At 35.9% G+C, this 13,849-nt stretch overlaps 1 protein-coding gene across 2 annotated transcripts in view; it reads left to right on the top strand.

Moving 5' to 3' along the window:
- The window catches only part of LOC110992647 (unconventional myosin-Va), a 41,134-nt gene that overhangs the window by 14,001 nt on the left and 13,284 nt on the right, over positions 1–13,849 (top strand). For both annotated transcript variants that reach the window (XM_045634233.1, XM_045634232.1), the window contains exons 12-26: positions 1,336–1,456; positions 1,944–2,021; positions 2,401–2,621; positions 3,469–3,644; positions 4,125–4,205; positions 4,381–4,519; positions 5,319–5,476; positions 5,824–5,998; positions 6,172–6,261; positions 8,194–8,378; positions 9,002–9,258; positions 11,740–11,866; positions 12,600–12,672; positions 13,133–13,228; positions 13,727–13,835. In XM_045634233.1, the coding sequence (XP_045490189.1) occupies positions 1,336–1,456; positions 1,944–2,021; positions 2,401–2,621; positions 3,469–3,644; positions 4,125–4,205; positions 4,381–4,519; positions 5,319–5,476; positions 5,824–5,998; positions 6,172–6,261; positions 8,194–8,378; positions 9,002–9,258; positions 11,740–11,866; positions 12,600–12,672; positions 13,133–13,228; positions 13,727–13,835 (2,086 nt within the window). The remainder of the gene's footprint in view (positions 1–1,335; positions 1,457–1,943; positions 2,022–2,400; positions 2,622–3,468; positions 3,645–4,124; positions 4,206–4,380; positions 4,520–5,318; positions 5,477–5,823; positions 5,999–6,171; positions 6,262–8,193; positions 8,379–9,001; positions 9,259–11,739; positions 11,867–12,599; positions 12,673–13,132; positions 13,229–13,726; positions 13,836–13,849) is intronic.

The raw sequence follows: 13,849 nt of genomic DNA, 5'->3' as shown, positions 1-13,849 counted from the left end.
GGCTGGTAGTGCCAACTTTTACAGGTGACTGAATATTGTCTAGGCACACTTACAATATCAAATCTTCTGTTTTGTCTTCTTTGACTCTGACGTCTTCAATTCTATTACAAATAAAGAATTTGTTAGTTAGCTAAATGTGTAATAGATATTTTTTAGATGTAATGCAGGCTCAAAATAAAACTAAGGGTAGAACATACTAGTAACAAATGAGTTGAGGTTGGCTGAATCGATGTTGTTAAATAACTAGTTTCCCTGTGATAGTTATAGCCATCAAGACTTGGCTGATGCATTTTTGTCTATTTTATTTATAATGGTCTTCATTAATGGCTGTGTTATAGCTCCAATTATGCGAATATACATATAACAAATAGAACACATGAACTTAATCTATTTTATTATTTTGGAAACACTTTCGATTTTGCTTTGCAATTTCCTTTCATACAACAGCATGAACCAAATGTTTTATTCGCCGCTTGAGCAACTTTCATGTTAACACGACGTGTTTTACATTGCTTATGCGAATGCACTAATCCATTATCTTCAGCGAGTGCCACACTGCTCATTATTAGTCTTTTTTTTAAATTTAATTTTGTCATATTCCACATCATGACCACTTCTTCAGTACAGAGGTGACGATCGACAGGCCCATGACAACTGGCCCATGGTCCACAGAGTCATCCACAAAAACCAGTCGTCAAACATAGAACTCGTAGACGGCTCAAGTTCTGGATCACGTCCACATCTACCATTACCAGACACCAACACAAGCTATGATTGCCACAAACCAGTGTCCAGTATGTATGCCAAGGTCGTACAGAAAAGCAATTCAAAGTCCAAAAATTTTGCCAGGTTTCCAAGAAATAAAATAAACGCACATTTACGTAAAAAAGTAATGGAATGAATCTATCAAAATCTACTTCAAAATAGCGGATTGCGTTCCGTTCCACATGTTTATTACGCTGCTTAAAATATATAGAAAATGTACGTTTCGTTTCACGAATATCAGTACAATACATCAAAATTATATTTATTCTTTCTATACTTAAACGCAACTCCGGCAGTCAAAATCACTTGGAGGGGTTCCAATCAAGACAACTACATAATTAGTATCATCGAATTTAGGCGACGTATTTCTAAATCCAACCTATTTAATTTTAAATGTTGTACTACATATTAATGCATGTAAGTCGACACGCGCGCTCGTATACGTACAGATAGGACGATTTTTCGAAACGATAGTTTTTGCGAGTATCAAAAGAATGACGCTAATGTATTATTAAAATATCGATTATCATGTCACACTTATTATTTGAGAAACCAAATTTTATATTTCAGGAAGAAATTTCATGGAAAATGATAGATTTCTACGATAACCAGCCCTGTATCGACCTGATTGAGGACCGTTTGGGTATTCTAGCGCTTTTGGATGAAGAGTGTCGAGTGCCTCAGGGTTCAGGTTAGCAAATGGTGTTCAAATTCAACAACATATTTAGAAGGCTCCCCTAAACAACACCCTAGAATGCTAATGAGTTGCTGGCCTTTTGAAGTTTTATTCACTATAATACATGCAGTTTTAGTGCTAAAACAATACTATATTATCAAAGCATAATATAATATAAATACACTAAATAGGCAATATCGCCAGTGTGAGTTTTGCGAACATATAAAGATGTAGTGTTGGCGTTAGGAGACAGCATTCAAACAACGACTTTGTTGACGGGTATGTGTATCTTGGAGAAAATGAGTTGCTCATTAAATTCTTATTCTAAGTGTATATTCATAGGCCAACTGTCCTATCGTGTTTCTTGTAGGGATAGATAGAGCAATGTTCGACAGTTTTCGTTTAACATCTTGCTGCCGAATTAATCCTTTCGGAACCGCAGAGCGTAGATCTCTGAAAAAAGCTTTATAGAAATTATTAAATTTTATTTTCGATTTTCCAGATATGGGATTCGTCAGTAAATTACAGGAGAAATGTTCCAAGTACCCGCATTTTTTGAAACCGAGGTTTGGTGCCGCTGGTATGTATCTTGATTATAAAATATAATTTATTTTTGATAGAAAATCATTAAAAAAAGACTACATTTTGTAATCTTTTAACTAAGTACAGATTTTCGAAGGTTCCTCTCGATTTATCCGTGATGCTGTCTAATCTTTCTATCAAAAACGCGTATTTGTAATCTATATTTAATGTTGTCATTGTATTATATCCCCGGAAAGTAGTTTTACGTATAAAAAAACATGTCCGTCTACTGTTTAAAGATTTCTTGTCAGTGGTGTCAGCCAAGGTTAAAATCTGCATCCAAAAACTTTTGTAAATGATAATGTAATTATAATTAATTTGGGATGGACGAAGAACTTCATATTTATTACCCTTAACTCCTATATTATATATTCCAGCGTTTATAATAAAACACTTCGCTGATAAAGTAGAGTACCAATGCGGTGGATTCTTAGAGAAGAATAGGGACACAGTATTAGATGAACAGTTAGAATGTATAAAATCATCGACAAATTGTCGTCTGATCAGTACCATGTTTGCTGAGAAACAGACGGACCATTCTTCTACGTTGCCCCCGCCTTCTAGAAGACGCGCTATGGGTCCTATAGGTAGTCTAACTGTAAGTATATTTTGAGGGTAGTTTTAATTTTTACAAGTTTACTGAAAACTAATTTTAAATTTCAAAGTATACTGTAATGTTAATGAAACAGCGTTGTTTGAAGTGTTTATACAGAACTGGACAAGTATATGGATGAATTTCCACCTGATTTTATATAGAACAGGTGGCAAATGGGCCTTCTGCCCGAGATTAAGTCATACCGCCCATAGGCATCGCCAGAAAGTACTGGCATTTGAAGAATTGGTACGCTCTTTGAAAGGCCTTAGATTAAAACATTTGCGACTGATGGAACGTCACATGGTCACGTGACCAAGCTAACTTCATCCCCATAGACAGTCGTTGGTAATAATACATTCATCAATCAAAACAAATCATGAAAATAATTTTTTTATAAGTTTTCCCGGTGCCATTCTGCTCTTTCGAATCTATGTTAATATGCTCCAATGGTAGATGTTATAATATATAAATAAAATCAAGAGTATTAACAGGGATGCACCGATTTCACATCGGCGGTACTTTTTAAACCGGCAACGCACTCGCGACCTCTCTAGCATCGAGAGTGTCCATGGGCGGCGGTATCACTTAACATCAAGTGAGCCTCCCGCCCGTTTGCCCCCTATTCTGTAAAAAAAAATGTTAAAAGTACCAACGTTTCACATAAGTACTCCAACCGTTTCCCTTGAATCGTGTATTACTATGTAATATAACAAAAACCTTAGCCGCAGCAACGCTTGGCCGAGTCTGCTAGTGTTGTTATATTATTTATGAGTATGTGTGTGTAAAATTTGTGATGTCATATTTTTGTTCTGCTTGGCCGAGTCAGCTAGTCATATTTGAATTCTTTCAGCAACCTCCTCGCCGTGCTAGTCAAAAACAAACAGTAGGAGCACAGTTTAGGCTGTCCCTGTCGGCGCTGATGGCGACATTATCAGCCACAACACCCCATTACGTTCGCTGCATCAAACCGAATGACACAAAACAGCCCTTCCAATTCGACGCCGCGAGAGCTGTCAATCAGTTACGGTGAGTTCTTGTTGATCCTAAATGATAAAAAACTCTCGGTACTCTTTTAAAAAGCAAATCATCAAACGACACTTATTTTAAAACAAATATAGCAAATTAATTAGAAGTAGGCTGACCAGCACTAGTCCCAGGCCCTCTTATCAACTAGATAATCGTGGAAGGAAAACATTACATGAAACAGTCATTAGAGCAACGTGTGAGGCAAAGAAAACCGATCACCCATTTTTGAAATAAAAATTAAAAGGGATCATTCATTCAAGTCATTTGAGACCCCATATCGTAAAATTAATTAACAATGAGTGTTATACCCGCCTAAATTTTGATGACATATCAAACGTGAACCATAATTACCTAATTTAGTTATATTGATGGAATCTCGGAAGTCTTCGGATCTCAATCGAAAATCATATTCTCTGTACAACAAACAAAAAAAAATTTTGTGACTACCTTCATTTTTAGAAGTTTGTTTGTGGTTTACAGAGCTTGCGGTGTTTTGGAAACTATACGAATTTCAGCCGCTGGTTTTCCTTCAAGATGGCTGTATCAAGATTTCTTCTACAGGTGAATATATTATTTCAGGTGATTGTGCAGAATTATTTAAAGGGTTGTACTTTGTACCGACGATGCATATATCTTCTGTCTCATTCACTTACTTATATGTAAGAAAGTACGTACGCTACGTAAGTACGTTTCTTGAAAGAAAAGAGCGTTTATAATATATGTATATTTTTTACAGATATCGCCTCCTTTGCCGCTCAAAAGAGATAGATAGATCGGATATAAAAAAAACCTGTTCCATTATCTTACAGAGATATGTTAAAGAGTTGGATAAATACCAGTTCGGTGCTACCAAAATATTCTTCAGGGCTGGCCAGGTAATTTTTTTCTGATAAAAAATTATATTATACCAAAATGCATTATTTTTTTTATATTAGATTAAGAAAAGAACGAACCAATTCTTAAAACGCCATCCATGGGTCGTAACATCAGATGAGCCTCTTATTTTATTATCTCTTATCTATTATTTGAGGTATCCATCCTTTTTATAATTGGTAAATGTTGACAATACGAATTCGGTTCATTTTTTGTGACATTTTATTTCATAAGCAATAGCAGTGTACACGTCCAATAATATAATTATTATTACATTATATATTATTATTATTATTATTATTATAGACTAAGACCTAGGCGGCGTGTCAGGCATAGGAGGCTGATCACCTACTTGCCTATTATATTGACACATGAATACAGAAACCTGAGGCTAGGACCTAAAAATATATAATTTATAATTATCAAAATGGAAGCCATTTTTTTATTCGGGATGTCGTGAAAAAGATATTATATATAATACAGTATTTTTATTAATAACCTAAAACTAGAATCAAACTCGATTGTTTATGAACATTCAATATTTGGAAATAGATAAAAACATACAGGATATCCCAATGCCTAACGCCATCCCGAAGTTCTATGAACAGAAAAATATAAAAAAAGTTCTACGTCATATATTTTTATAATGATTGCCATTCAAAAGTCAATATAGTTTATATATCCTGTGATATTAATTACATCCATCCGTAAAAAATCCTGTGTATATTTTTTTTATTGATGAGGGATTCCATCTCCCGAACATCCAATCAGCTAAATGTTATTTAAAAATACAATTTCTAGGTGGCATATCTAGAAAAAGTACGTGCAGATCTGCAACGGACGTACTGTGTTTACGTACAATCTTGCGTGCGCGGTTTCTTGGCTCGTAGGAGATATATGCGGGTCATGAAGGCCATCAGGGGCATACAGGCATATGCTAGGGGCCATATAGCTAGAACGTAAGTTTTATATTCATTCATGATATTAAGGAATTAAACCCAATCATGCAAAGGCTGATCACCTACTTGCGTCATGAAACATATGCATGTCCAGTTTTTATTTCCAGCACTTATATATTGATCATCATCATCGGACGTCGAGGCATACGAAATTCTACCCGTATCACCTCGACGTCCGTCCTCACAACTGAACGTTAAAAGTTTAAATCGAACCATCAACTTAACATTCTTCAAAGACTACTGATTCTCAAAGGCCGGCAACGCACTCGTACCCTCTGGCATAGGTATTTCTGAACCAAAGCAAAATAACGGCCATTTGATCTTCTATCTTCTCTTCTTGTGTTCAGGAAAGCCCAAGAGATCCGTCGCAGACGGGCTGCAATAAAAATACAGAAACATGTTCGCGGTTGGATCTTAAGGAAACGCTATAATAAATTACGTAAACTTACGATTGCACTCCAAGCCCGCATTAGAGGATATCTTGCGAGAAAGAATTACAAGGAGATGAGGTTCTTACAAGCGGTGAGTATGAGAGGAGAGTATTGTTTCCCTTTTCACGTATGAGAGCATTGTAAAGGATGTTTTAATGATATTTTGCTCAGAATTCAATCAGTGTTTCCGTTTTTAAGTATGAGATTTATAATGAATATTTTTCCTATAGCAGAGAGGGTAGATTATAATTTTTCATATTCCAGACCATCACAATACAACGATACGCGCGGGGTTACTTGGCTCGTAAGAGAGTCTGTCATTTGAGTAGAAATATTGTCGTCGCGCAGGCAGCTGTAAGTATATTTTAACTTTTGAATATATAGTATCTTTTCAGTACATTCCAACATATAGATTTTATATACCATATTAGCCATTGATTTATACCATTATAGTCCATTGAAATGTTACATTTGCTGAATTTGTTAGAGGATGCTATCAACCTCAAGATTCTGGGGTTGGGGCCCTTGTCCCTCGGCCGCCATCTTGGAAAAAGGGGTGAAAAGACTCCTAAACTATCCATCGTACATAAAATTTGTAAGGGCACAATGTATATGTTATAAGTAAAAAAGTAAAAAAATCCTTATAGACCTATTCCACAGACAACTTGCTGATGCTGATAAATGTTCAGTTTGGCCCTCAAATTGTAACATTTCAATAGACTTTTCCGGAAAAACTTTTCAAATTTTCAAACACGACGGCGGGAGGAGGCTGATGACTTGCCTATTTCATTTTTTTATAGAACGGGCAGGAGGCCCACCTGATGTTCAGTGATACAGTCGCCCATGGACACTCTCAATGTCAAAGGGCTCGCGAGTGCGTTGCCGGCCTTTTAAAAATTGATTGTCAAATCATGAAACATACAGAAATCTGAGGCCCTAACCTAAAAAGGTTTAGCGCCACTGATTTTTTTATGCAGATTACTAAAGAATACGTCCTTTATTATTTAACAAGAACTTCACATAAAATTACATCAAAATCGGCTCAGTATGGACAAGTATGAAAACTCTGTTCTTTTTCTATTTTGATAGAACAGGGGGCAAACATCTGGTGTTAACTGACACCGCAGCCCATAGACACTCAATGCCAGGGGGTTGTGAGAGCGTTGCCGTCCGCTTTTTCTTATATAACAGGGAGCTAATGGGAAGAATCACGGGGTCATCTGATGTTATATGATACCGTCGTTCGTCAACGCAAAATTCCAGTGCGTTACTAGTGCGTTGCCGGCATTTTCGGTTATATAACATGTAGCTAACTGGCAGGCTCATCCGATGTTCAATGATACCGCCTTTCACAGGCACTCATTGCCCGCGAGTGCAATGCCGGCCTTTAAGAACTTGTACTCTCTTTGATGTTGATTGTTTATTCATTTGGATTTATTCATGGGATCACCTTGGATTCAAAACTTCAGTGGTCCCCTCATATCAACGGATTGGCGAAGAGACTTAGTTCTGCAGCTTACGCGGTTAAAAAAATTCGCTCACTGACTGATGTCGATACAGCTAAACTTGTTTATTTTAGTTACTTTCACAGCCTAATGACTTATGGCTTATTGTTATGGGGTCACGCTGCTGATGTCGAATCTGTTTTCATTCTGCAGAAGAGGGCTATTCGTGCAATCTATAATTTAAAATGTAGGGAATCTCTCAGAGATAAATTCAAGGAAATTAATATACTTACCTTTCCCTCGCAATATATTTATGAAAATATTATGTTTGTATACAAAAATAGTGATAAATATACTAGATTAGAACATACGCACAATGTCAATACTCGGAACAAACGCAGGCTGCAATTTCCCCGTACTAGACTGTGTAAAGTTAGTAATTCTTTTTTGGGGAAAGGGATACTCTTCTTTAATAAAATCCCAGAGGCTCTTTTATCTCTGCCTTTTAATAAATTTAAGAAATGTATTAAAGAAAAGCTGTGTAAAAAGGCTTACTATAAAGTTATTGATTATCTAGTTGATAAAAGGGCCTGGGACTAGTGCTGGGCAGGCTGCCTCTAATTAATTTGATATATTTGTTTTAAATATTGTTTGATGATTTGCTTTTTTAAAAGAGTACCGAGAGTTTTTTACGCCGGCTTTTTCTCTCGGCCTACACCCTCTGTCTTTGCCGATGAGTAGGGATGCCTACAAGTTTGAATTGATTGACGTGGAATAAGTGATACCTAGAAGATCTTATGTTCCAAAATAAACGTATTTTATTTTATTTTATTTTATTTAGATTCGCCGATTCCTGGCCCGTCGACAATATAAACGTCTTCGCATCGAAGCAAGATCGATAGATCACGTAAAGACGCTAAACAAAGGTCTGGAGAATAAGATCATTTCATTGCAGCAAAAGCTTGAACATTACCAGAATAAATCAAAAATGATTGAGCCATTGCAGGCTACGATTGTGGAGTTGAGGTATGTTATTTTCTATTGCAGGTGTTTGTGGCTACTGATTAATGCTTTGACCAAACTATTAACATCTGCAAGATCTGTTATAACCTAGCCTGACAAAAGAGCAGTTGGATTAACAACAAAAAATAATTATATCAATTTTTAATTTAAAAAAAATGTTTTCAATAAAGAAAATAACAATTGCATTTTCTTAATTTTTATTAATTGATAATGTATTTATTTACTTCAAATAGTTTTGAATAAATTTATCATAACAGAGAATTCCCAGCTTCTTCATATATTGCCTCACATCTTCTTTCGTGAGGTGGAAAATATCAAAATGTTCATAATTAGTTTTTTTTTTAGTAATTCAGTACAAATTGTGTTTCACAAGACACATGGAACTGTGTATATCTTCTGGAGGGGCCACAAGCGACACAGTTATTTAATTATTATTTAAAATGATTTTAAAACAGTATAGAAAGTCATAATATTAATATTTACTTAAAAAACATGTTTTTTGTCTCTACAAATATTTTTATGTTTATACAACATTTTCCCTAATTCTATATATTATTATAATGACAATAACTAACGTGTCAAGTATTTTTAAACACAGTCTGTATTAATCACATTTTTCCATTTAGGACCAAATTAGATAATTTGAAAACAATCGAAATTGAGACAAAAACTCTCAAAGTCGACATTCAAGATAAGGATAACATCCTAACATTGCTGAGAGTGGAGCTGGAAAAAGAGAAGGACAGTAACAAGAAACTAGCGGAGGAGAAGAAGGAAATCGAGTTACGCTATAAGAAGGAGAAGGAACAGATGGAGATGGAGAGCGAGAAGCTGGCAAATGAGTTACGAAGCTCCAAGGAACATTACGAAATGCTTGTTGAAGGTGAGTGTTTGAATTGTGTGCTACATATGTTCACCAAGTACTCTTCTTTCTGCCTAGGGTTTTTTTTCATGTACTACATCCCTATGTAGTAGCATATCAAGCACTCGGCAAATCTGTGGCCTAGTGAAGATAAGAGGGGAGTCTTAAATCTCCCCTTAATTGGGGACTTTATTTGCTTAAAATGCTTGTCGTCTCCCGACGAGACCGGGGGACAATGACTCTGGAAATATCCACATATGGGCGGGTCGAAGGCCGCTTATTGGCTGGACATCTTGTGCATCTTTGACATATTTGACAATTTTATGACTGAATTATTCCCCCTACTCAAGGGTTTTTTACACCTAAGAAAGCCTAGGTTGTGATACCAAGGATCAGAATCTGTTATCCACCCCGTCAACAAAGACGTTGCTACTTATATTACGGATTCCAACGTTAGCTATCTTTAGTATATTTTTTATATATAATTTATGTTAGGTACTAAATATTAAATAATATAAGTCAGACAACATTGAATTACGCTCTCAGGTGTAAGATTTTATTAAGTTTTCACTGATTTATACTTTGCTAGTTTGTGTGTGTGTGTTCAATTTATGCCTTGTGTATTTATATAGCCTCAAGGTCGCAACAGTGTCCGGCGTCCGCAGATGTATATAATAATAATTCCTTGACGCAATCATCTTTACAAAAGATACACAAATATTTTTTTAAATAAATAATTTAATAGGCCTCTTCTGACTCCATCTCTCCCTCTATCTTGAGTATTTTTCTCTCAATCCCAACTTTAACCTTGTGTGTCAGCCTCCCTTGCAAGAGGGCGACTTTTCATCATCTTCCTTGATGGTCTTTTCCCACTTTAGAATTTTGCAATGTGGATAATAGTGTGGGCTTAATAGCATCAGTGCGCGACTCTCATTCGGTTCAGACCCTGGCTGAGCACTTTTGATTCTCATTTAACACTTGCTCGTACGAAGGACATCGTGATAAAACAAGACTTGATTGACGTCTTATGTCAGATCAGGGTGATCACTTACTTGCCTATTAGATTGACAGTTATGAAACAGATGCAAAAATCTGAGGCACAGACCAGATAATGAGTCCACACAAACCAAAAAAATTCTAAGCAAATTTTCTTTCCTTTGGTGTTAATTGATATTCACACGCCTAATCAAAAGATATATTGATAACGGAAAATTCTAAATAAATTAAAATCTTATCATTTGATATCAAATTATCAGTAATAAACATGTACACGTTTGTGAACATTAAATTGTGATACGACAAGTTTTATTCAATGTGACACAAATATTCAGTATCGGTAAATATTTCATCAGGAATTGTGTTAATTAGTGGAAATTTCCCATTAAATCCACTAGGAAACCCACAGGAGTCTCATCTGATGTTAAGTGAAACTAAAAGCTCTCAACGCTAGAAGCACGCTCGTTATCAGATCTTAAGTGGACCTTTGGAAATACCTCGGGCCAGCTTTTTAAGAATTGCTACGCTCTTGAAGGGCCATAAGTCGAATTAGTTCGTCAATACTTCAGTGGGCAGTATCCAGATTTTATTGATATATGCATCTAATACTTTGAAGAAAGCTAGCTGTGATCTGCAGTGCCCGAATTAATTCGGAAGCACGATGTTCTTTAGCCTAAAGCTTTCAGTACCTAGACTCAGAAATTGTTAGATGTATGTAGATATTGATGTCTTCTATAAGTTAGTAGTACATCTTTTTCACAACTTAGGTTCCTGGTTTGCATTATCCGTGCGGCTTGATCCCTTAGCCTTGTGTAGAGATGTAGGTTTTTTCTGTGATATATTCTATATATTTTCATGTGTTTTTTTTTTAAATATCTGTCAAGTATTTAACTTTATATATTTGATATATGTAAATCCAAAGTATGATTATATATAATGGTGTCCAATGAAATAATAGGCAATCAAGATGTGGATGTGCACAAATATGATGTTTGGTCTATGGAATTCGAGAATCGAGCACGCTTTTGGAAAGGTTATTAAACTATTTTTATTTTGGCAAGGCAATCTATCAGCCAATTCACATTAAATTATAATTAATTAGAGAGCTCAAAGCTCTTCATTTCATATGTAACGATGTTAATATAGACATATACATAACACAGAAAATTATACATATACATAATGACTAAAATATTTAAACATTCCTCAGGAATTATCCTATCGATTATTGAAAACTGTATAACAATCAGTTTATTAGTTAAAACCTATGCATAGTTTTGCAAGCAGTGTTACCCCAGTGGTTTCTGCAACTATCATCCTAGAGGCTGCAGTATCCCGGCTATGTACCAATGAACATTCCCACTCGTACGAAGAATAACCTACGTCTGAGTAATCTGAGTCCTATGACCCAGACGTAAAAGGCTGTAGCGCCATTTTCATGTTGTGATTCTTCAGGGCTATTGTTAAGTCTCAACAATCTTGCTAAACGTCTAAATCTTCTTATAGAACGAGACAAGAGGCATGAAGCGGAGAAGAAGGCGCTTTGTCAGGAGTTGGAGAATGAGAGGCAGAGTCGGCAGAAGTTGCTCTCCTCCCAATATGATCTTCAGGAGAAGATAGACTCTATGCAGCGGTAGGTGTCTTTTGACTTGAATTATGATCCTTTGGTATTATTATTTATTAGTATTTTAGAATTACATTTGTATATTAATACTTCTTAATAATAGGCTGTGTTGGTTTGAGGTCGTAGATTCGATCCGCGGCTGTGCACCAATGTAATTTCTAAGTGCGCAAGTAACATGCGCATGTACGAAGAATTTTTCTTCGTGTGTTTGGGCGTAGATTGACTAAAGTTCAATGAAACAAATACAAAAATCTGAGGCCTAGACCTAATAAGGTTGTGGGACCACTTATTTAGGGAAAAATGTGTATTTAAATATATATGTAATAAAACAGGAGTATGTGTATATATGTAGTGTATGTATTAGCAAGCTGCACTAAATTACTAAATATATGTGTTGCTTGGAGAGATCGCTCGAAAGCGATAAGGCCGCACACTCTCCTTTTCATTTAACAATGTTCTATTTTTATATTGTAACCACACTGTTAATAAATGAAATAAAAATATATGAGAGAAGAAATTAACAACTCTACCTTAAGACAGATGTACCCTAACACAGATAGTGTTTATATAAATAAACAAATAAACAATGTCTGTTTCAAGGGACCTAAAAAGAACCCTGGTAGTATCAGAAAGCTATCGCGCTAGAAGGTCGTGGTCAGCAACGAAGCATCTAGAGCGGACCACCTGCTTCCATCGGTTTCTGTGTTTCGAAATTGAAAATTTGTCTAAATTTTTTTTTCAGAGTACCCGAAAGGACACATAAAAGATCATTGTCCGATGCTAATAACTCACAACAGGAGGCGGTCGTTGAAGATGTATGTATTAAATTATTGAATTTTGCAAACTACCGTCTTTTTTTTAATTCGTCGACGTTAAGTAACGGTCGAGAGTTGTATTTGGATGGGTGACGGGGACGTTGTTGGCTCTTAGATTTGCCAAGTTGTCTATGGATTGTTTCAGTCTGAAAAAGTTTAACATCTGTAAATGTCAATTTGAAAATGTTAAAAAATAATAGATATTCCTAACTAATTCCTCAAGGCATTGCCTGTCCATAGGCGACTAGTATTTTCGATCCAATTCGCCTGAGGGACCTTTAAGAAAAGAGCGTACCTGTTATTAAAAGCCCAGCAACACACTAGCGAGCCTTCTGATGTGATCAAACAGGGGCGGTATCACTTAACATCAGATGACGCTTCTGTCTGTTTTCCCCCTTTTATATAAAAATGTATTCTTAATAAATTATTGTAATATATATGTTATATGTGTATTTATCAGGACTTTGGTTATGGATCAGTTCGTTCAGTGGAAACCACTAGACCTGCTTTGGAAGCCGTCAATTGGTCAGCTGGATCGCATAACGGACCGTCACCGGTAAGTTTGACTGTTCGTAAAATATTGTAACAGTGAAGGTAGATGCAAAAATACTTGCAGTTCGTTAGTTGTTAACTATTTTTGCAAATAAATATTTTCTAATGATAGAGTCCTTTTATCGATAGAAAAATACGCTTATAAATAGAGAAATACTTTTATAATTAGTAACATACTTTAATAAAAATAAATCAGTGGCGCTACAACCTCTTTAGGTCTTGGCCTCAGATTTCTGAATCTGTTTCATGATCATTTTTATTTAAATCTAATAGGCAAGTAGGTGATCAGCCTCCACTGCCTGACACACGTCGTCGACTTTTTGTTGAATGTTTTCCTTCACCGTTGGAGCATAAGTTAAATGCGCACATAGAAAGAAAGTCCATTGGTGCACAGCCCGGGATCGAACCTACGACCTCAAGGATGAGCGTCGCACGCTGAAGCCTACTACTAGGCTAACACTGCTCTTTACATACTTTAATAAGTGGAGAAATACTTGTATAGATTGCAGATGCAGGGCTTGTACTTCGTATGCAAAACCGAATTTCTATCTTGCAAAGTGAATTATCAAGGACTAAAAAGCGAGCTACAGATTTAGAAGACAGACTGACGAGTGAGTATTTAGAT

This window comes from Pieris rapae, chromosome Z (assembly GCF_905147795.1).
Source record: "Pieris rapae chromosome Z, ilPieRapa1.1, whole genome shotgun sequence".
In the NCBI taxonomy this organism is placed as follows: Eukaryota; Metazoa; Arthropoda; class Insecta; order Lepidoptera; family Pieridae; genus Pieris; species Pieris rapae.
The sequence above is the reverse complement of the archived record's forward strand: the minus strand, read 5'-3'. Positions and strand labels throughout refer to the sequence as shown.